This window comes from Oryx dammah, unplaced genomic scaffold, assembly GCF_014754425.2.
Source record: "Oryx dammah isolate SB20612 unplaced genomic scaffold, SCBI_Odam_1.1 HiC_scaffold_28, whole genome shotgun sequence".
NCBI lineage: Eukaryota > Metazoa > Chordata > Mammalia > Artiodactyla > Bovidae > Oryx > Oryx dammah.
In genome coordinates, this window is record NW_024070212.1 from 1,628,774 (window position 1) to 1,652,430 (window position 23,657).

At 43.7% G+C, this 23,657-nt stretch overlaps 1 protein-coding gene across 1 annotated transcript in view; it reads left to right on the forward strand.

The window, feature by feature from the left end:
* The window catches only part of GPA33 (glycoprotein A33), a 51,706-nt gene that overhangs the window by 20,684 nt on the left and 7,365 nt on the right, over window positions 1-23,657 (forward strand). The window contains exons 3-4 of the mRNA XM_040229958.1: window positions 2,775-2,991; window positions 12,303-12,455. Coding sequence (XP_040085892.1) covers window positions 2,775-2,991; window positions 12,303-12,455 — 370 coding nt within the window. The remainder of the gene's footprint in view (window positions 1-2,774; window positions 2,992-12,302; window positions 12,456-23,657) is intronic.

Here is a 23,657-nt window from a genome sequence, read left to right on the forward strand (position 1 = left end):
AGCTTGGCACACATGTGTCTGTCTAACAACTAGAGCATCTTTTCCTGACCTGCATAAAGAGTATGTGCAGACCTCAGACCTGACCCTTTTCCCTACCCAGCACGGTCTGCCTTCCTGCCCTAACACTCCACCAAAATCACCAGCAACTTCTCTTTTGTTAAATTTAGTGTACTGCTTCTGTCTTCCTCTTCTTTCATTTCTCCTAGCTTTTCTGACTGTCAACCACTTCCCCATCTAGGAATCTACCTCTCTTGGCTTTCTGATAGTCTTATCCTGGCTTCCACTCTTATCCCTCTGACCTCTCCCTGACTTTCTCAATTAAGTAGCTTGGGGGCTTGCCATTTCTCTACTTGCTTACCTGAGGTGGCTTCATTAAGCCCATGGCTCCATGCCATTGCCTTTTCATATATTATCTACTTTAATCCTCACAAAAATCCTATGATACAAGTGTTATTATCATTATCTCCACTTTGTAGAGGAAGAAATAGACTCATAAAGAAGTCAAATATTTTACTCAGTTCAGTTCAGTTGCTCAGTTGTGTCTGACTCTTTGTGACCTCATGAACTACAGCACGCTAGGCTTCCCTGTCCATCAACAACTCCTGGAGCTTCTTCAAACTCTTGTCCATTGAGTCAGTGATGCCATGCAATCATCTCATCCTCTGTTGTCCCCTTCTCCTCCCACTTTCAATTTTTCCCAGCATCAAGGTCTTTTCAAATAAAGCTCTTCACATCAGGTGGCCAAAGTATTGGAGTTTCAGATTCAGCATCAGTCCTTCCAGTGAATATTCAGGACTTCAGAACATTTCCTCTAGGATTGGCTGGTTGGGTCTCCCTACAGTCCAAGGGACTCTCAAGAGTCTTCTCCAACACCACCTTTCAAAAGCATCAGTTCTTTTGCAGTCAGCTTTCTTTATAGTCCAACTCTCACATCCATACATGACTACTGGAAAAACCATAGCTTTCACTAGACAGACCTTTGTCAGCAAAATAATGTCTCTGTTTTTTAATATACTGTCTGGGTTGGTCATAGCTTTTCTTCCAAGGAGCAAGCATCTTTTAATTTCATGGCTGCAGTCACCATCTGCAGTGATTTTGGAGCCCCCCCAAAATAAAGTCTCTCACAGTTTCCATTGGTTCCCCATCTATTTGCCATGGAGTGATGGGACCGGATGCCATGATCTTAGTTTTCTGAATGTTGAGTTTTAAGCTGACTTTTTCACTCTCTTCTTTCATTTTCATCAAGAGGCTTTTTAGTCCCTCTTTACTTTCTGCCTTAAGGGTGGTGTTATCTGCATATCTGAGGTTATTGATATTTCTCCTGGCAATCTTTATTCCAGCTTGTGTTTCATCCAGCCCAGTATCTTGCATGATGTACTCTGCATATAAGTTAAATAAGCAGGGTGACAATATACAGCCTTGACATACTCCTTTCCCGATTTGTGAGCCAGTCTGTTGTTCCATGTCCAGTACTGACTGTTGCTTCTTGACCTGCATATAGATTTCTCAGGAGTCAGGTAAGGTGGTCTGGTATTCCCATCTCTTTAAGAATTTCCCACAATTTGTTGTGAGCCACACAGTCAAAGGCTTTAGTGTAGTCAATAAAGCAGAAGTAGTTGTTTTTCTGGAATTCTCTTGCTTTTTCGATGATCCAACAGATTTTGGCATTTGATCTAAGGTTTCTCTGCCTTTTCTAAATCCATCTTGAACATCTGGAAATTCACAGTTCATGTACTGTTGAAACCTGACTTGGAGAATTTTGAGCTTTACTTTGCTACTGTGTGAGATGAGTGCAATTGTGTGGTAGTTTGAGCACTCTTTATCATTGCCTTTCTTTGGGACTGAAATGAAAACTGGCCTTTTCCAGTCCTGTGGCCACTGTCGAGTTTTCCAGATTTGCTGGCATATTGAGTGCAGCATTTTAGCAGCAGCATCTTTTAGGATTTGAAATAGCTCAACTGGAATTCTATCACCTCCACTAGCTTTGCTTGTAGTGATGCTTCCTAAGGTCCATTTGGCTTTGCATTCCAAGATGTCTGGCTCTAGGTGAATGATCACACCATCATGGTTATCTGGGTCATGAAGGGCTTTTTTTGTATAGTTCTTCTGTGTATTCTTGCCACCTCTTATTATTTTCTCCTTCTGTTAGGTCCATACCATTTCTGTCCTTTACTGTGCCCATCTTTGCATGAAATGTTCCCTTGGTATCTCTAATTTTCTTGAAGAGATCTCTAGTCTTTCCCATTCTATTGTTTTCCTCTAATATTTTGCTCAAGATCATACAACTACTAAGTGCAGAGCTGGGATTTGAATTGAAGCAGTCTGGTTCAAAGTAGTGATCTTAGCTAGTACCATGTTTTATTTGATAAATGATGAGTATATTGATGAGTAAACAAATTCCAAAGGTAAGAGTCAAATAAATAAAGGGGGGTTGCAAGCCATGGATGACTGCCCAACACAATGCCTGAACATCTTACATACTGAATAAATATTGCTTGACTGTGAGAACAGAACTAAAATGGAGTAAGAGGTTCCATAGGTTACAAGAGGTGATAGCTTCTGGTATGAAGTGCCTGCCTGCCCCAGGCTTTTAGTACTATAGATCATAAAAGGAATCCATGAAAGGGCCCCATATGTGGAGCTCTTTGTTCTGCAGGGTCGGCTTGTCAGTACATCTGGGCCTGGGGACGGTGGGTAAGGGTAGACAGGACAGGCTGCAGCATTGTGCCAGGGCCTTAGGCTGAAGACCAAGTGGTATTTCTTCTTCCTTCCAGGAAAGAGTGCTCATCTGGAAATTTGAGACCAAAGAATATATCTACGGTGAACTTTATCAGAATCGTGCTAGTGTATCAAACAACGCCGAGCAGTCAGATGCCTCCGTCACCATTGACCAGTTGACCATGGATGACAACGGCACCTACGAGTGCTCCGTCTCGCTAATGTCAGATCTGGGTGGCGTCTCCAAGTCACGTGTCCATCTCTTGGTCCTTGGTGAGTGTCTCCTCCTTCCTGGGGTGATAGGAAGAGGCTGGGGAGGGCGGGGTGTGAGGAGGAGGCACGCTGCTGGCAAGATAAAGCTGGAAGCAATGCCTGATGAAGAGCTAAGACTTCTCCCCTCATCTGGTCTGTCCAGAGGCTTGGGGGGTCTGCTTCTCCCCCTGGAACCAAATACGATTCTGTCTGGGCACACAGCTCCCCAGGACAGAGGTCAAGGCTGACTTGGAGTGGTCCCTGGGTGTCAGCCCTGGAGATTCTGTCCATGCTCCATCCACTGCTCTTTCCTTCACTCCAGCTCCTCTCTTTTTCATGGAAAACTTACTAAAAAGAAGAAAAATGGAAATCCTAGATCCTACTGGAAAGATTCTCACTGCCTTGCTGTGATGCTGAGGGACAAATCATGACTCTTACATGTCAGGCATCTTTTCCAGCTCTAAATTCAGCTAATCAGTAGAAGTCCTTCACACCACCATCTCCCCAGACCTTGGCTCTAACACACCATTCATCAGGTTCCATTGTTTCTGAAATATGTCCCACAATAAGGTTCTTTTTATACAAATAGCTCATTATTGCAGTTTATAATTTTGGAATGATTGGAACTATCACCTACTTTTAGAATCTTCATTTTGTAGATGAGGCCCAGAGAAAGCAGGCACCTGACTCAACGTCAGACAGCTGTTGGAAAAACTTTAGTGAGCCAGCCTGTGTCTACTCTAAGAAATGATCCCCACACTGGTGGGTAGCAATACTTTTTAGCCATACTTTAAACCAAAAAAATGGATCATGTTCCTCCATTTTACCCCCTATACACTACATAGTGGGATTTTATTTTTTAATTGCAAAAGGTGGCTGCCTGGGTTTTTGAATCATTATAGTGAGTTAAACGGAGAAAGCAATGGCACCCCACTCCAGTACTCCTGCCTGGAAAATCCCATGGACAGGTAGGCTGCAGTCCATGGGGTTGCTAAGAGCTGGGCACACCTGATTGACTTCACTTTCATGCATTGGAGAAGGAAATGGCAACCCATTCCACTATTCTTGCCTGGAGAATCCCAGGAATGGGGACCCTGGTGGGCTGCCATCTATGGGGTCACACAGAGTCGGACACGACTGAAGCGACTTAGCAGCAGCAGCAGGGGCAGTGAGTTAAGCAATAAAGGCCTGAATAAAGAATAACCGTCTCCTCCTTGCACCCTGGTGCTAACAAGGTGGCCAAGGCTAGTACCTGCGTGCATTCTTCTAGACTCCTCTCCAAGTCCTTTCAACACACACACATACACACACATATTTCATTTTCCTTTCTTTCCTTTTCTTAAAAAAAGAAATCTTATTGTAAAGGTTTTTTGTAACTTTCTTTTTCTTAATATTTCATGTAAATTTCTCCAGATCGTTACATACAAATATACCTATTAATATAATACACTCCCTTGCATGGATGTACTGTGATTATTCCAGTGGCCCATACTGATGAGCATTCTCAAGCTGTTTCCATTTTTTTGTACAAACAATATATATATGTATGTATAATATGTGTGCATATATGTATGTACATATATATGTATATGCATATTCTTTTACTGTGTTATCTTTGTTTCTGTTGGATAGATTCTTAAAAGTAGGATTTCTATTACTCAACATCGCTAGGCATCAAGGAAAAGAAATTTAAAAAGAAGGATTTCTAGGTCAAAGACTTTGCCTTCATTAAAAGTTATTCCATACTGGCAAATTACTTTCTCCAAACCAACTTTCTATTGCCATGAACATTATGTGACCATGCTTGTTTTCCCATATTCTTACCAGAACTGAATATTATCAATCTTTAATTTTTCTGTGAAAGTGAAAGTCGCTGAGTCGTATTCAACTCTTTGTGACCCCATGGAATTCCATGGAATTCTCCAAGCCAGAATACTGGAGTGGGTAACCTTTCCCTTCTCCAGGGGATCTTCCCAACCCAGGGATTGAACCCAGGGCTCCCGTATTGCAGGCAGATTCTTTACCAGCTGAGCCACCAGGGAAGCTTCAGTCAGTGCAGTTCAGTCGCTCAGTCGTGTCCGACTCTTTGCGACCCCATGAATCACAGCACGCCAGGCCTCCCTGTCCATCACCAACTCCCGGAGTTCACTCAGACTCGCATCCATTGAGTCGGTGATGCCATCCAGCCATCTCTTAATTTTTTATAAATTTTGTTAATTGACTAGGTGAAAAAAAAATCTGTTCAGTTCCAGTTTCACATCCATGCTAAGTCACTTCAGTTGTGTCTGGCTCTTTGTGACCCTATGGACCGTAGCCCACCAGGCTCCTCTGTTCATGGGAGGGTTCTCCAGGCAAGAACACTGGAGTGGGTTGCCACACCCTGCTCCAGGGATACTCCCAGCCCAGGGATCCGACTCTCATCTGTTACGTCTTCTGCATTGGCAGGCAGGTTCTTTACCACTAGCACCACCTAGGAAGCCCGGATAAGCTTCACATCTCTCCTGAACTTGGCGCTGAGCACCTAAGGCAAGGAGACCAGCAGTGGATTAAAGGCTGGGTCTGTTTCCTGGTTCTCCTTAGTCCACTTCCTCCTACTCTCACTTCTGTGACTCTGAGGTCATGGCCATGTGTTAAAGGGGAAAGCAAAGCCGGGATCACCTAGCCAGGCCACTTACCATCTTCTCTTGCTATCCCATGATCCCAGTCAGAGCAGACATCCCACTACTGTTTCTTTCGTGGGGTGCGTGAGAGGGTTCCTCAGCACTGGCCCCCACCAAGGGGACCACCTGACACAAGTATTTGCACACCTGCAGGCCAGATTTTCACATCTTTCACCCTTTCCCACCTTCCCCTGATGACGGTAACTTGCTCTTACTCTTCACTGTCCACTCTGGGCTCCCCTTGAACCACCCAACAGCTCTCTGGAACCAAATCCTTTCAGTGTGACAAGAACACGCCTCCGTCCTTATTCTGCTAAACCCTACACCTGGAAGGGCAGACCCTCCTCACTGTTGCATGCTCTCCTCACCTGGCCATTGCAGTCTGCTACAGCCAGCTTCTCTGAGCAAGCGGTGGGACCTGAATGTGACCCCAGATGGTTCCTCAGATACCCAAGGACATCTATAAAGCCCTTCCATCATCACGTTCCAGGAGTAGACTGTAGGAACTTACTGATTCCTTACAAGTCTCAGCGACAAGTGAGAGATGCCAGTTCCCAACAGTAGACAACCGCTATCTCCACGTGGTATTGTGTGGTTCCTCCCCGGCTGGGAATGAGATGCGGGGGAATACCTCCTTGCCCTCAACCAAGAGAAGCAGGAGAAATGCTCATGGTCCCTATTTCTGACAATCTTCTTTAAAGATCTCTCTCTAGTCTTCCCTTAAATGGGAAGGAGGAGGACAACTGATAATTAGAGAATTCACTCCTGGGAAAGCCACTCCTCTCCTCAGCACTGAGGATGCTAACCATTCAGAGCCTCAACTTGAAGGTTTCAGTGGACATTCTGAGACACAGGAGAAGTCCCCTCCATATCCCATTGATGTTTTTTGCTCTGGATTTGGGGACTCTTGTCTTGTACAAGATCTCTCACACCACCTTTGTGGTTATAAAAATGAACTTAATGTTCTTTTCTTATGTCTGTAAGTCTTGTTTTTTACCCTTAGATCTTTGTTTCATCAGGAATTTATTTTTGAACATGGGATACTAAGGGTCTTTGTTTTCTTCCAAATGGATAGCCAATTACATCAACATCATTTATTATACCAAAGAAACAATGATTTTCCCACTGGAATGCCAGGTTTATCACATGTTAAATTGCTACATATACACAGCTGGCTTTTACTCATTTCATTTATTCTCCTTTTGATTATTCCTATGCCAATATCGCATTGTTGTGATTATAGTATGTCTATAGTCTGTGTTGAGATACAAACACACGTGCACACATACATGTTTAGTTATCAGTATTTGTGTGCATGGCTTTTAAAATCTGGCACTATGAAATATCTTCTCTTACTAAACTTTTCCAAATCAGTTTTACACGTTTATTCTTTCATGTTAATATTAAAATCACATTGTTATGTTTTCAAAAAGTTGGTTGGAATTATATTCAATTTACATATTAATTTGCAGTGGAATGACATTTTAATGATATAAGGAAGACAATATATCAGATTTTCTGACCTATATTGGCGAATCTATAGTGACTGGATTCCAGGCTTTCTGTGGCCAAATAAAGACTAATGTGTTTACTTAGTCGTGTAACAGGAGGGCAGGAAACTGTACCCATTCCGTCGAACTAAATACCCAGTCTCTGTGTCCTCCTGCTCTGCAAACCAAGGGGATCCTCTTAAATGGAGGGAAAACTGCCATCAAATTGCAATGACCTTTGCCTGTATCAGTCAGTTCAGTCGCTCAGTCATGTCCGACTCTTTGTGACCCCATGCACTGCAGCACGCCAGGCCCCCCTGTCCATCACCAACTCCCGGAGTTCACTCAGACTCACGTCCATCAACTCAGTGATGCCAACCAGCCATCTCATCCTCTGTCGTCCCCTTCTCCTCCAGCCTTGAATCTTTCCTAGCGTCAGGGTTTTTCAGATGAGTCAGCTCTTCGCATCAAATGGCCAAAGTATTGGACTTTCAACTTCAGCATCAGCCCTTCCAATGAATATTTAGGACTGATATCCTTTAGGATGGACTGGTTGGATCTCCCTGCAGTCCAAGCGACTCTCAAGAGTCTTCTCCAACATCACAGTTCAAAAGTGTCAATTCTTTGGTGTTCAACCTTGTTTATGGTCCAACTTTCACATCCGTACATGACCACAGGAAAAACTATAGCCTTGACGAGACTGACCTTTGTTGGCAAAGTAATGTCTCTGCTTTTGAATATGCTGTCTAGGCTGGTCATAACTTTCCTTCCAAGGAGTAAGCGTCTGTTCATTAGATAACACCAAGTTCACAGTCATAACAACTATCCTTTTTTGAGCATCTGTTTGCTATGTGCCAGGCATCTCAGTAAGTCCTCTACGGATATGATCTCATTTCATCTTTGCAATACATCTGTGACAGTGGGTATTAACACTCATATTTGATAGAAGGGAACACTGAGGCCCAAGCAGTTAAATGACCACTAGAGAGTGTCCAAGCTTTGATGGAAACAGGGATTTGATTGTTCTCAACCATCAAGCCTTCCAATTCTGGGTGATTCCCAAACTCCTCATGGCTGACAACATTTCAGCACACCCTTTCTTTCACTCTGTGGCAGATGTAAGCTTGCCAGTTATGTTTTATGGTGTCATTGCATTAGCTTGTGTCTTGCCCTTCCTGTGCCCATGCCAATGAGAGAAGGTTGGAGAGGCAGAGCAGTGCCAGCCATGGATGTGCCCACTGTCCACAGGACACACCCATCTTGGAAGCATCGCTCACTGAAAACTGAGGTTCTGTAACTGCTCTTCCACACTGAAGGTCTTAACCTAGGTCTGGGACACTGAAGCGCCATGGCCCTCTGAGTACATGGATATTTCTTTCAAGGTTTTCACGGGGAGCTTTGATGGTCTTAGAGCTGTAGGAACACCTCTCCTAATCTCCTGCACAAGGCTGACACCATCACATTTTATTATCTTACGGCATTTTTACAGCTGGGTTTCAGTTGACCCGGACCAGGTGGAGCGCTGTGCTGTGTTTTCCTCCTGGCCCCGTGGAATCAAGAGTCTGCCTGTTTGTGAAGAGCTCCTCATGTCAAAATCTCTAGCGCAGCAGATTGTTAGAAAGAAACCTGTTTCTGCTCTGCTGGCCTGTTCTTGTTCTCCTGCTCCAAGTACCTAAGTCCTGATGCAAATAAACAAATAGCTGTGTTTGGTGACCCCTTGCCTCTTAAAAATATACAAATTTAAAGAAAGATGAAACAAAAAAAGACAAACATTCACATATAGCATTGGGTTTTATTTCTCCATGTTTTCTTCCAGCTTCTATCCACATACTTATTTCTGTACATAACTGAATTTGTAACCTAACCATAGGAACTTTTCTCATTTCATTTCATTACATGCTGTCTTAGCACTTGCTGTTCTTTAAGCTTCATGCCACTTCAGCAAGGGAATGCTGAGTCCTCTGTCCCAGAAGTGGACGCTGTTTCCAATTTAAGCTATTATAATTAATGTTGCATTAAACCATTTTGTGTTCACAGCACTTAATTTTATCTGCATTAGCTCCCGAGAGAGATATTACTCAGCCAGGGAAATGAGCATTTTCCTCCAGTTTCTCTTCTGCACTGTCTGCCCTTCCTCACCCCTCTTCCCTTATCCTGGTTCACCCCCAGCTGAGTCCCTCACTCTGCTCCATCTGGCCCTTCTCTGGCTGATTCTGGCTCCTCTGGCTTCTGGCTCCTCTGGCTTCTGTATTTAACGGCTCTGGTTTTCTTCTGGCAGCAAGCTGGTTCCAGGCAGGGTTGCTGCTGCTGCTGCTAAGTCACTTCAGTAGTGTCCGACTCTGTGCGACCCCATAGATGGCAGCCCACGAGGCTCCCCTGTCCCTGGTATTCTCCAGGCAAGAACACTGGCGTGGGTTGCCATTGCCTTCTCCAATGCATGAAAGTGAAAAGTGAAAGTGAAGTCACTCAGTCGTATCCGACTCTTAGCAACCCCATGGACTGCAGCCTGCCAGGCTCCTCCGTCCATAGGATTTTCCAGGCAAGAGTGCTGGAGTGGGCTGCCATTGCCAGGCAGGGCAGCGGGGCCCAATTCAAGTGTGAATGTCCGGATGTCCCCCCTCTCCTCTCTTAGGACCAGCTGCACTTTATGAGACGAATTAGTTAAACTCGAAGAGCAAAGACTACAAATTTAATCTGAGATTATGAAACTCGGTGAAAAGACTGTTTTGCTTTAGAAAGATAATTGGTACTATATATTAAGTAAACCCAGGAAAAAAGATTTTTACAAGTTTTATTTCCAAATGATTTGCTGCTGGGCTTTTAGGCAGAACAGCTTTTGAATTAAATGGAGTCGTCCATTCAGGCTGCGTGACCTCACAGTAAACTGAGGCGAGCACGGAGCTTCCGGAAGGAGGGGAACCGTCTTGGTCACCAAGGGGCAGTCACCTGGCCCGGGGACCGGGACCTGGAGAAGCCGGGCAGGACAGGTCGTCTTCCCGGCCTCTGGCGCCCCCTGACGTCTGCAGCGGGAGTCGCAGGCTTTGGAGAGGCCTGGACCCGCTCCCTCCCATCACTCCGCCTCCCATAAATATTCAGGTATAATCTACAATATATTTAGGAACAGGGACGCGCCAACTGAGAATCCAAGATCTACAACCCCCCTCAGCGGGTGGAAGGGCTGTTTGAACCAGATCTGTATGATTCTAGGTCCTAGCTGTTTTTGATGGTGAGGGCTGCGGAGGGGAGCTTCGGGGAGGGGCTGGACCGAGTGAGGGCTGGCGGTGCCTAGGATGAGCTGAGGTGGGAAAGTAGTTTGAGGGCTGCGGTTTAGGGCCTGGGGAAAGGACCCTGACACATTCCTCCATAAGGTGGGTCTCCTAGTAAGTGGTTGGTCCCTTGTTTGCCGTTATTTTTACTGCTACCTCTAGGGTGGATTAGGGATTTGTTTTTAATGATTTTCCCTCAGCAAACGGTGGCGTAAGAAAGCTAGTCACTGGGTGTGTTCAGCATATGCTGGCTACTAGTCATGCACCCTTAGCATGGTTCTGAGTCAATGAGAGACTTCGAAGGTGGTGCTGGATTTGTGGCTAGTCTCTTTTGTGGAATAAAAGGTTAGGATCCTATTAAAGGAGTACCTGGGAGCAAGGGTGAGAGTTTCTATTGGTAGGGAGGGATGTTCCTGGACCTCCGGAGAGCTCAAGAGATAAAGCTTGGGTCAGGAACAGCTCTGACCAGGAGCCAGTCTCCTCAGAAGTGATGCTCTCTTTCTCTGTCCTGAAGATACCTGCGGGCTGGGCCAGCAGGGAGGGCAGAGAGCTGTTTGTGAGAGTAGCCCATAGGTAGCAGCCTTTTCCTCCCCAGGCTGCTTCAGTCCCCAGGGTCTGGGCATGGATACCTGAGTCCTGTTCTTGAACCTAAGGCCTTTTAGGTTTAGGGACTAACTGACTAGGGTGGCAATGGGAAATGCCTTTGATTTGCCCCATGCTGCTCCATGCCTGGCTGCCCCTCACCAAGACAACAGGAAATGAGGGGGCACACCCAGCAACCACCTGCCTTTGTCGGAGAGCAAATACCAGAGCAGATGTGAGGCTAGAGGGGAGAGGTGCCTCCTGGATAGCCTCTCCCAGCAGCCTTGGGCCGAGCGGAGACTGGAATTCACCCTCCACGCCCAGTGAGTGTGCGCCTGTGCAGTCTGCACTGTAGAAAGGGCAGCGTTGTTTATTGGGGCAAGCAAGCCATCCAAGGGGCATGTAAAGAAAGAAGCAGGATGGACAGGCCTGCTACTGAGGAATTCAGTAACAGTACTTTCCACTGGTGTCCTCTTCCTCCCACCAAAAATGACACTACCTGGAGTCTTCTTGCCTCAGGGCCTTTGCACAGGCTGCTCCCTCGGGCTGGAGTGCCATCCCTCTCCTTCTCCAACCCCTCCCAGCACCTCCACTGCTGGCTTCATGACTGAGTTAGTGTCCCTTGTCATGCCTTTCCTGTCTCAGCATTGTTGCATCCTGCCTGGTCATTGTTTTTTTTTTTTTTTTGCCCCCACTGGATTCCTTAAACACAAAAACTCACACACTCTGTCATCTCCATGCCCAGCAGAGTCAGGTATACAGTATTTTTATAGAACAAACCACTGTACACAGTGGTGTGTTAACTTACAGTGTTGAGTGAACGACCCTAGCTTAAGGTCTTCAGGAATTCTAAGCGATCGGGTTAGGCTGTGCATTGAGGGTGGGTGGCCTGTTGGTTTTCGCAGCCTTATTTCGGTGGGCTTCTTTTGTGTGTGTCTGTTCCTTCCTGCCCCCTCCATCTGCTCAGCCCTCATTCTCTACCCTGCACATAATCCCACTGCCGCCAGGGGGCTCTTCCATCACCCAGTCACTTGTGGTAATTCCATTTCATCTGCAAAGCACAGGAAGAGAGTTCTGCTTAACTGAAGGGAACATTCCTAAGAAGTTAGCATTGAGGGGTTTCAGAGAGAGAGGCTTTCACTGAAACCAAGGGTAGGCAAACTACAGCCAAATCCAGCCTGCAGACTGTTTTCTATGCTGTGTGAGCTAAGAATGGTTTTCACCTTTCTTTGCCTGTGAACAAAAAAGGCAGTTCATGTGTGTTGGGGTGAGGGAGTGGCTGTCACCAAGCCCCAACTAATTCCTGGCTTCTCTCTGGCTCTTCCCCTGTGCAGTGCCGCCCTCCAAGCCAGACTGCGGCATCCAGGGAGAGACTGTCATTGGGAACGACATCCAGCTGACCTGCCAATCAAAGGAGGGCTCTCCAGCCCCTCAGTACAGCTGGAAGAGCTACAATGTCCTGCACCAAGAGCGTCAAGTCACACCAGGTAAAAAGGTCTGCAAGGAAGGCCAGCCCCCTACATTGAGGTGCCGCTGATGTGATTAGCACTGCCAGAGGAGACCCTGGGCTGACCAGTCAGTTGCCCATGAAGGCTGCCTCTCCCCCCTGCATTTTGCACGGGATTACCTTGGACCATCTCTCTAAGCAGCATTTTCCCCATAATACTGCCCACCTCATAGGTTATTGTGACAAATAACAACATCGTACATGTTAACTTGTTTTCTTTATTCCCCATAACTGAATTCTCTCGTGTAAGCTTGTATCAGTAAACCAGTGCTGCATAAGCACTGGTGGGAGTTTAGTTTTGATTATGATTATGTCTTAAAGTGTACATTTGAGTCCTCAAGTCTAACTCTGTGGCTCCGCTTACGGATGGAGAAGTTTCTACTTCCATCCCCTGTCTAGGCAGATTCATCTTGGACTGCCCTGGTTCCCACCCCAAACTCAACCCCATTATATGGTTCCACCCACTACACAACTGGGTCTGCTATGAGGTTCCCACATTCTCAGGGAAGGAAATGGTAGGTTCTGCTGTGGTTGCCAGGAGATTGGTTTTGTACCAGGCAGTTTGGTATTTGACCTTTCGATCAGGAAACAAACTGGAAAGAAAAAAGGAGCTGTATAAACATCCTGCTGCCATTACCTTGGAGTCAACTAATGTGGGAAAACCCCAGTGGAATCCCTGGGCCCTGTTTCCACCAGCTGCTTAGCCAGCTGCACCCACCACTCCTGAAGATCAAGAAAGACCAGGTCTGGAAAGTCCCATTGGATTAAGTTCTGGGAAGACTTTCTATCCAGTGTGGGTGGAAAGGAAGCAAGTGGTGGAGCAGTGGGTATAGACAACAGGTCTGAGGAGATGAGACGGGAGAGCGGGTCCCACCAAGTGAGGGTGCAGACAGGGGCCCCCACCAAAGAGGACTTATGTTCTCTACCATTCGTTTGTTTGGGGGTAAAACAACAACTTCTGAAAAGCTAAAAAAAGAGTTAGTAGAACCCACTCTATTGAATGTGAAATAGAAGATGCATTATGGATTTCAACAAACTTCTGGATTCGTTTACATATTTCTAGCTGGCAAGTTTTTATTGAGTGTGTCAAAACTGGTTGGCAGCCCTCCTCTGGCTGTATGGCCTCCCGTCTCTGGGCTGTGAACAGCCCAGGGACTCCATAAATGGTCACAGGTCAGCCACAGACACTAGTGGATCTGGCCTTCCAGCAGAGTGTGTGCAGCAGAGGGTTGCATGAGTACAAGCTCAGGCACTCAGTTGATTCTTTGTGACCCCATGAACTCTAGCCTGCCAGACTCCTCTGTCCATGGAATCTTCTAGGCAAGAATACTGGAGCGGGTTGCCATTTCCTTCTCCAGGGGATCTTCCTGATCCAGGGACCGAACCTCTGTCTCTTACACCTCCTGCACTGGCAGGCAGGCTCTTTACCACTGACCCACCTGTCAGTGGAGCTAGCAGAGGGTAACAAGTTGGGAAATGCTGCCGTAGTTTGTATCCAGTGGTGCTAGAACCCAGAGGGGTCAAAGAAGCTTTCTTCAAGGAGGGGGCACTTGAACAGGCAGGAGGGCATGGTGGTTAGGAGCATGCATGGGCTTGAATCCTGGCTTGTTAGCTGTGTGATCTTGGCAAGTTAGTTTCTCTGTGCCTTCATTTGTACATCTGTAAAATGGGCATAAAATTAGTATTTATTTCATAGGGATATCGTGAAGATTTTTTTTTTTTGGCTTCTCTTTGCAGCATGTGAGATCTTAGTTCCTCAACCAGGGATCGAACCCATGCCCCTTGCACTGGGAGTGTGGAGTTAGGGAAGTCCTATTGTGAAGTTTAAATAAAAGTACATATGAAGTACTGAAAGCAAGTGCCTGGTAGAATGATCAGCTGTTATCTGAGCTGGTTCCTTAAGAATGAGTAGGCTAAGCATGGAGAAAGCTTAGGAATTGTGCATGCAGGAAGGATGGGAGGTACCACTGAAGAGAAGCTGAGATGAGCGATGATATAGGGCCTGCGCATTGGAGTAGGGAGGCTGGCCTCTGCCCTGGAGGATGTGGGGGACCCTACTCACAGCTCTCCTGCCTCCATCAGGAAAGATTTCTCTGCTTGTTAGAAGCCAAACCTCAGTTTTTCAATGATCTAAAACATGAGGGCCATAAAAGAGGTTAAATGGAGACCGCTTAGTTACTTTGGAAAAGATTTATTCTGCCTCTAGTTAAGAACTACTCAGAGTCAGAATTGGGATTTGACAGTGACCGAAAAAAGCATCTGGATGGTGGTGCGGGTTGGGCGTTGTTCTTAAAGACTTCGGCTCTGCCTTGCCTCATGGAGCCCTAGGGAGTCTATCGTGTCATCTTCTGTGGGTCAGTTGAAACCCATTTCTGACTTTTAAAATATTTTAAAACAACCCATAGTGGTCAATCTGGGGAGCAGAGTTCCTCAACCCTCCTACATCTAAAGAGAGAATTCTCAACATTAGAGATTGTTTCCTTTAACTTAGATCAGTGGGAGTAAGCCAGCAGTAAAAGGACAGAGAATCTGGAATCAGCAAATGAAGGTTTGAGTCTGGCTTCTTCTGTCACTCGTGGCCTCTCAGACCCTTAATATCTTCATCTGCAAGACTGGGATGCTCGTCATGCAGCCTTTCCCAAAGACTGGAGAGGGTAAGGGGCGATGATCACGTGTGTGATACCTCTGAACATCCTTGTGAACCCTGTCAGTAAGCTGAGTTTCATGCACTGAAGGAGTAGGAATCTGGGGAGCAAGGAAGGCGGGAGAAGTAATTCTAGGGGCAGGGGCACTTTAGGGGAGGATGTTCTGAAGGGTGGGCTTCCCAGGTGGTTCAGTGAGAAAAGAACCCACCTGCCGTTGCAAGAGACGCAGGAGACCCGGGTTCGATCCCTGGGTCGGGAAAATCCCTGGAGGCGGAAATGGAGACCCACTCCAGTGTTCCCACCTGGAGAAGCCCATGGACAGAGGAGGCAGGTGGGTTACAGTCCATGGAGTCCCAAAGTCGGACACGATTGGGCACCCTGAGCACACAGTCCCACATGTGTTCTGAAGGGCGGCATGGACGTTGCTCCCAGCAGCCAGGGAAGATCTTGAAGGCAGCTTGAGCTTGTTGACAAACCACGGGATCAGGGAGATGCTGGGGTAGCAGGCAGAAAAGTTAAACCTTGTCAATTAGACATCAGTGTCTCTTACTGACCTGGGCTGCTCTGGAGGGAAACCTCTCCCTAGCTGCAGCAGAGGGAATGTGGAAACCTTTCTGTCCTATGTGTTTCCCTTATTGACCACGAGGTGTCATTGCAGAAGAAACATTCATTTTGGCCAGATTTCAAGAACGATTGGGTCCTTTCTAGAGGAAAGGGGGCTTGGGAGCTCCAAATCAGAATCAAAACAGGTCTTGTGGCAATGTGTGTGCACTGGTTAATCCGAAAGTAGCTTCTCATGTCCATTGTTTGTTTTGAGAGACTGAGGAAGGAAAGTGCCGACGCTGGCCTAGGCTGCCATATGTTCCCGACCCTAAACAGGGCCAGGAGTGCCAAGCTGGGCTCCGATAAATGGGAAGAGGCTGGCAAGAGCCTGAGGTCTTCCACCTTGATCTGTCTGAAATGTGCTTGGGCACATTTAACACATAGACTGAGTTTCCCGTTCTAAAATAGTGGGACTCTGTTAAGGGCCATGCACCCCTGAAACATGTCCAGGTTCATAGGATATTTCTCAGAATGGTTTTGTGTTCCTTCAAGACACCTCTTAAAAATATAAAAATCCAATTGGCTTAGAAAACAAGGCCATTAATACCATAACCCCATGTTAGAGGTGTCTGGTGCTATTAGCACATCAGAAACTCTAACTCATGCTGAACTTGCTTTGGTCATAAACCCTTTCTTACTTTCATATGTTAATATCACATGTAAACAGCGTTCCAGAAAAATTGCCAAGGTATGAAATTCTAGGATGGAAGGAATAGCATGTTACAGAGAATGAGTAACCAGAGACTACCATGCTGAGTTTCAGGGGATGAATCTGGAGAAAGTATATATGAAAGGATTGGAAGAAAATAATCTCAAATCAAAGTGCTATTACTTCCAGCTGGTGAGATTATGAACGATTTTTATTTTGTTCTCTGCTCTTCGGTAGAGGCCTCCTCAGACCCTTCAGATGAGATTAAGATCTAATAGAGCTCCCATTATGAACTCTAACCACTCTGTAATCACCATTGCTTTATGTCTGTTCTCCCTTACATACACCAAAGGATAAGGACCCTCTTCATCTTGTTTTGAACTGATGTGATGAGCATAGCAAGATTTTCTCGATTAGACTAAATCAAAGTAATAATTTTGTCATAAATTCTTGTATATTATGTACATGTTATTGTGATGAGCATAATGTAATATAAGGTTTTATAATAAGCACCTATTGCTTATATAATATATCTTTTTCTTTCTTTAAAAATTTTTTATTTTATATTGGAGTATAGTTGATTTAAAACGTGTCAGTTTCAGAATGATTCACTTATACATATACGTATATCTATTCTTTTTCAGGTTCTTTTCCCATTTAAGTTATTGTGCTATAGTGTGCTATTCTAGATTTTTGTTGACTATCTTATATATAGTAGTGAGTATATGTTAATCTCTGCCTCCTAATCTATCCCTTCCCCTACATTTCCTCTTTGGTAACCATGTTTGTTTTCTAAATCTGTGAGTCTGTTTTGTTTTGTAAATAAGTTACCCTTGTATCATTTTATTAGATTCCACATATTAGTGGACTTCCGTCGTGGCTCAGACAGTAAAGCGTCTGCATCCAATGCAGCAGACCCGGTTTCAATCCCTGGGTCGGGAAGATCTCCTAGAGAAGGAAATGGCAACCCACTCCAATATTCTTGTCTGGAAAATCCCATGGACGGAGGAGCCTGGTAGGCTACAGTCCATGGGGTCGCAAAGAGTCAGACTTCACTTTCACTTTCTTTCACATATAAGTGATATCACATGATATCTTTCTCTGATTTATTTCACTTAGTCTGATAATCTCTAAATCCATCTGTGTTGCCTCAAATGGCATTATTCCACTCTCTTTTATGGCTGAGTAATTGTCTGTATGTACCGCTTCTTCTTTATCCATTCATCTGCTGATGGACATTTACGTTGTCTTCATGTCTTGGCTGTTACGTGTAGTGTGCAGTAAACACTGGGGTGCATGTATCTTTTCGAAGTATGGTGTCCTCTAGACGTATGCCCAGGAGTGCCATTGCTGGGTCATATGGTAGCTCTATTCTTGAACAGTATTCTGTACGGTTCTCCATAGTAGCTGTACCAATTTACATTCCCACCAATAGTGTAGGAGGGTTCCCTTTTTTCCATACCCTCTCTGGCATTTATTGTTTGTAGGATTATTGATGATCACCATTCTGGCCAGGTGAGGTAAAACCTCTTTGTAGTTTTAATTTGCCTTTCTCTAACAGTTACTGATGTTGAATATCCTTGAGTTAATGATGTGGTGCTTTTTGGCCATCTGTATCTCTTCTTTGGAGAAATGTCTACTTAGATTTTCTGCACATTTTTTGATTGGATTGTCTGGCATTTTGCTGTTGAGCTACATGAGCTGTTTATATATTTTGGTGATTAATCCCTTGTTGGTCACATTGTCTGCAAATATTTTCTCCCATCCTGTGTGTTGTTTTTTCATTTTGTTTATGGTCTCCTTTGCTGTGCCAAGGTTTTTAAGTTTAATTAGGTCCCATTTTTTATTTTATTTTTTTTATTACTCTATGAAGTGGCTTCAAAAATTGTTATGATTTAGGTCACTGAGTGTTCTGCCTATGTTTTTCTCTAAAGCTTGTATACTGCCTGGTCTTACATTGAGATCTTTCATCCACTTTAAGTTTGTTTTTGTGTGTGGTGTTAGTGTGTGCATGCTAAGTCACTTCAGTCGTGTCCAACTCTTTGCGACCCTGTGGACTGTAGCCCACCAGGCTCTTCTGTCCTTGGGATTCTCCAGGCAAGAATACTGGAGTGGGTTGCCATGCCCTTCTCCAGGGGATCTTCCTGACCTAGGGATCGAACCTGCATCTCCTGTGCCTCCTACACTGCAGGCAGATTCTTTACCACTGAGCCACCCGGGAAGCCCGGTGTGTGGTGTTAGAGAATGTTCTGATTTCACTCTTCACATGCAGCTGTCCATTTACCCCAGCACTGCTTATTGAAGAAATCTTTTATCCATTGTACTGATATTATTCTTGCCTCCTTTGTTGTAGATTAATTGGCCAAACATGTGTAGGTTTACTTCTGGGCTTTCTCTTCAGTTCCATTGACTTATATTTCTGTTTTGTGCCAGAAGCATACTGATCTGATTACTGTAACTTTGTTGTATAGTCTGAAGTCAGGGAGCCTGACTCCTCCAGCTCTGCATTTTTTTTCCCCCTCCAGATTTCTTTTGCTATTATAAGTCTTTTGTTTCCATACAAATTAAACATTTTTGTTTTAATTCAGCAAAAAAAATTGCCATTGGCTTAGATAGCATAGTCATTTTGATAGTATTGATTTCTCCAATCCAGGAACAGGGTATATCTTTCCATCTGTGTCATCTTTGATATCTTTCGTCAATGTCTCATAGTTTTCAGAGTACGGGTTTTTTGTCTCCTTAGGTAGATTTTTCCTAAGTATTTTATGCTTTTTGATGTGACGGTAAATGGAATTGTTTCCTTAATTTCTCTTTCTGATCTTTCATTGTTAGTGCATAGAAGTATATTTCTGTGTATTAATTTTGTATCTGGCAAATTTACCAAATTCTTTGATGTGATCTGGTTATTTCCTGGTCTCAATTCTTTTCCAATTTGGATTCCTTTTTTTTTTTTTCTTCTCTGATTGCTGTGACTAGGACTTCCAAAACTATGTTGAACAAAGGACATCCTTGTCTTATTTCTGATCTTAGGGGAAATGCTTCCAGCTTTTTCATCACTGAGTATAATGTTAGCTGTGGGTTTGTCATACATGGCATTTATTATGTTGAGGTAGTTTCCATCTATCCTACTTTCTGAAGTTCTTTTTAATCATAAATAGGTGTTGCTGTTGCATTTTGTCAAAAGCTTTCTATTTTTTCTTTTCTGCATCTATTGAGATGATCATATGTTTTTTATTCTTCAGTTTGTTAGTGCATTATATCACACTAACTTGATTAATTTGCAGGTATTGAAAAAGCCCTGCATCCATGGGATAACCCCACTGGATCATGGTATATGATCCTTTTATTGTATTGTTGGATTTGTTTGAGTAGTATTTTGTTGAGGATTTTTGCATCTATATTCATCAGTGATATTGCCCTGTAATTTTCTTTTTTGTAGTATTCTTGTCTGGTTTTGATATCAAGGTGATGATGGCCTCAAAGAAGGAGTTTGAGAGTGTTCCTTCCTCTGTAATTTTTGCAAGAGTTTCAGAAGGATAGGTGTTAAGTCTTTTCTATATATAAGTACCAAGTACTAATGGATTGCACAACTGGAACTCTGGTTAACTCTTCTCTAAATGTTAAATAGAGTAGCCTATGAAGCCATCTGGCTCTGGATTTTTATTAGTTGGGAGGTTTTAAATCACAGTTTCAATTTCAGTACTTGTGATTAGTTCATATTTTGTATTCTTCTCAGTTCAGTCTTGGGAGATTATACCTTTCTGAAATTTGACCATTTCTTCCAGGTTGTCCATTTTATTGGTGTATGGTTGCTTGCAGTAGTTTCTTATGATCCTTTCTATTTCCGTGGTGTCCATTGTAACTCTTCCTTTTTCATTTCCATGTGTAGTGAGTCGTCTCCCTTTTTTTCTTGATCAATCTGGCTCAACATTTATCAATTTTGTTTATCTTCCTGAAGAACCAGCTTTTAGTTTCATTGATATTTTCTATTGTTTTCTTTGTCTCTATTTCATTTCTTTCTGCTCTGATCTTTATGATGTCTTTCCTTCGATAACTTTGGGTTTTGTCTGTTCTTTCTCTAGTTGTTTTAGGCATAAGGTTAGGTTGTTTACTTGAGATTTTTCTTGTTTTCTGAGGTAAGATTGTATTGCTATAAACTTCCCTCTTAGAACTACTTTTGTTGCATCCCATAGGTTTTGAATCATTATTTTTACATTTTCATTTTCCTCTATAGGTATTAAAATTTTTTTCTTTGGTTTCTTCAATGATTCATTTGTTGTTTGGTAGCATATTGCTTAGCCTCCATGTGTGTGTGTTTTTAAATTTTTTTTTTCTTGTAGCTGATTTCTAATATTATAGCATTGTGGTCAGAAAAGATGCTTGATATATTTTCAGTTTTCTTAAATTTACCAAGACTTGCTTTGTGGCCCAGCATGTGACTTATCCTGAAGAATGTGTACTTGAGAAGAATGTATATTCTGCTGCTTTTGGATGGAATACTCTATAAATATCAATTAAGTCTATCTGGTTTAATGTTTCATTTAATGTCTGTGTTTCCTTATTAATTTTCTTTTTTAAAAAAATCCTTTTGACCACATCACATAGCATGTGGGATCTTAGTTTCCTGACCAGGGACCAAACCTGTGCCCCTGCATTGGCAGTGTGGAGTCTTAACCATTGGACCACCAAGGAAATCCGTCCTTATTGATTTTCTGTCTGTATGATCTCTCCAGTGATGTAAGTGGGGATGTTAAAGTTCCCACTATTACTGTGTTGCTGTCGATTTCTCCTTTTATGTCAGTTATCATTTGTTTTATATATTGAGGTGTTCCTATGTTGGTGCATATATAGTTATAATTGTTATATCTTCTTCTTGGATTCATCCTTTGATCATTGCATAATGTCCTTCTTTGTCTCTTATAACAGCCTTTATTTTAAAGTCTATGTTGTCTGATATAGTCATGCTACTTAGTACCCTTTTTCATACCCTCACTTTCAATCTGTGTGGGTCCCTGGATCTGAAGTGGGTTTCTTCTAGACAGTGTATATATGAGTCTTGCTTTTGTATCCATTCAGTCAGTCTATATCCCTTGGTTGAAAAATTTAATCTATTTACATTTAAAGTAATTATTGATATGTATTTTCTTATTCCCATTTTGTTAATTGTTTTGGGTTTGTTTTTGTAGTTTTTTTCGTCCTTTCTCTTCTGTTTTCTTGAGATTTGATGACAAACTTTAGTGTTATGTTTGGATTCCCTTTTCTTTTTTGTATCTATTGTTTATTTTTGGTTTGCACTTAGCATGAGGTTTTGAAATAACAGTCTATATATATGCAAGATTGTTTTGAGTTCTGGTCTTTTGATTTCAAATGTATATTCCACATGCTGCGTTTGTTCTCGCCTCTTCTCATGATTGCTGGTTTCTATATCATATTTATGTATGGATGATTTCCTACCTTTTCTGTTTATTTGCCTTTACTGATAAGCTTTCCCATTTGTAATTTTCTTGTGCCCTTTTTCTCTTCCACCTAGAAAAGTTTCTTTAGGATTTGTTGTAAAGCTGGTTTGGTTGTACTGAATTGTCTTAGCTTTTGCTGGTCTGTAAAACTTTTGATTTCTCCATTGATTCTGAACAAGAGCCTTACTGGGTACAGTATTCTTGGTTGTAGGTTTGCTCCCCCTCCCCTTTTTTTCTTTTAGCCACACCATGCAGCATGCAGGATCTTAGTTCCCTGACCAGGGATCAAGCCCATGCCCCTGTATTTGGAGCATGGAGCCTTAAATACTGGACTACCAAGCAAGTCCTGGCTTTCCCCTTTTATCACTTTATATTGTGCCACTCTCTTCTGGCATGCTGAGTTTCTCTTGAAAAATCAGCTGATAACCTTATGGGAATTCCCTTGTACGTTAGTTTTTGCTTTTCCCTGTTGCTGTTAACACTTTTTATTTGTCTTTAATTTTTGTCAGTTTGGTTAATATGTGTTATTGACATGTTCTTCATTGAGTTTATCCCTCTCTGTACATCCTGGACTTGGGTCAGATTTCCTTTTCCATGTTAGGGAGTTTTTCAGCTTTTGTCTCTTCCAGTATTTTCTCAGGGCCTTTCTCTCTCTCTTTTCCTCCTGGGACCCCTTATAATGTGAATGTTGGTGTGTTTAATGTCATCCCATAAGTCCTCATTTCTTCTCATTCTTTTTCTTTACTGTGGTTGGCCATAGTGACTTTCAGCGTTCTGTCTTCCACCTCCCTTACCTGTTATTCTGCCTTACTTATACTACTGATTCCTTCTAGTTCATTTTTCATTTCAGTTACTATATTGTTCAGCTGTTTGTTCTTCATATCTTTTAGCTCTTTGTTTACCATTTTTGTATCTTCCCCATCTGTGCTTTCTTCTTTTTCTGAGGTCTTGGGTCATCTTTACTATCATTATTTTGGATTTTTTTTGGGGTAGATTTCCTATCTCCACTGCACTTAATCTTCTTAAGGCGTTTTATCTTGTTTCTTCATCTGGAACATATGCTTCTGGCCATCACATTTTGTCTAACTTTCTGATCTCCATTTCACAAGCTGCAGGTCTATAGTTCCTCTTGCTTCTGGTGTCTGTGCCCTTATTTATGAGGCTCTCCTAGAGGCTTATGCAGCCTTCCTGGTGGGAGGGACTGGTGCCTGTCCATTGGTGGGTGGAGCTGGGTCTTACCCCTCTGGTGGGCAGAACCATGTCAAGGGCTGTGTTTGAAGGAAATGGCAACCCACTCCAGTGTTCTTGCCTGGAGAGTCCCAGGGATGGCAGACCCTGGTGGGCTGCTGTCTATGGGGTTGGACATGACTGAAGCAACTTAGCAGCAGCAGCAGTGGGGTCAGGAAGACTTTAGGCAGCCTCTCTGCTGATGGATGCGGCTGTGTTCCTGTCTTGTTTGTTGTTTGGCCTGAGGCATCCCAGCACTGGAGCTCTTGGGTGGGGCCAAGTCAAAATGGCAGCCTCCAGGAGAGCCCACACGATAGAGTGCACCCCCATATCTTTGCCTCCAGTGTTTTTGTCTCCATAGTGGCCACAGCCACCCCCTCCCTTCCCTGGAGCCTCAACAAAACCAGCAAATACTGCTGGCTCAGGCTCCTATGTGGTCACTGCTTTTTCCCTAGGCCCCAGTGCACATAAAACCTTGTGTGCACCCTCCAACTCATCAGAGTTGAGTTTCTGATTGCCACAGTTCTGTGGAGTTTCTGTGATCAAGCCCTACTGGCCTTCAAAACCAAATGTTCTGAGGATTCCCTCACTCAGTGCCAGAC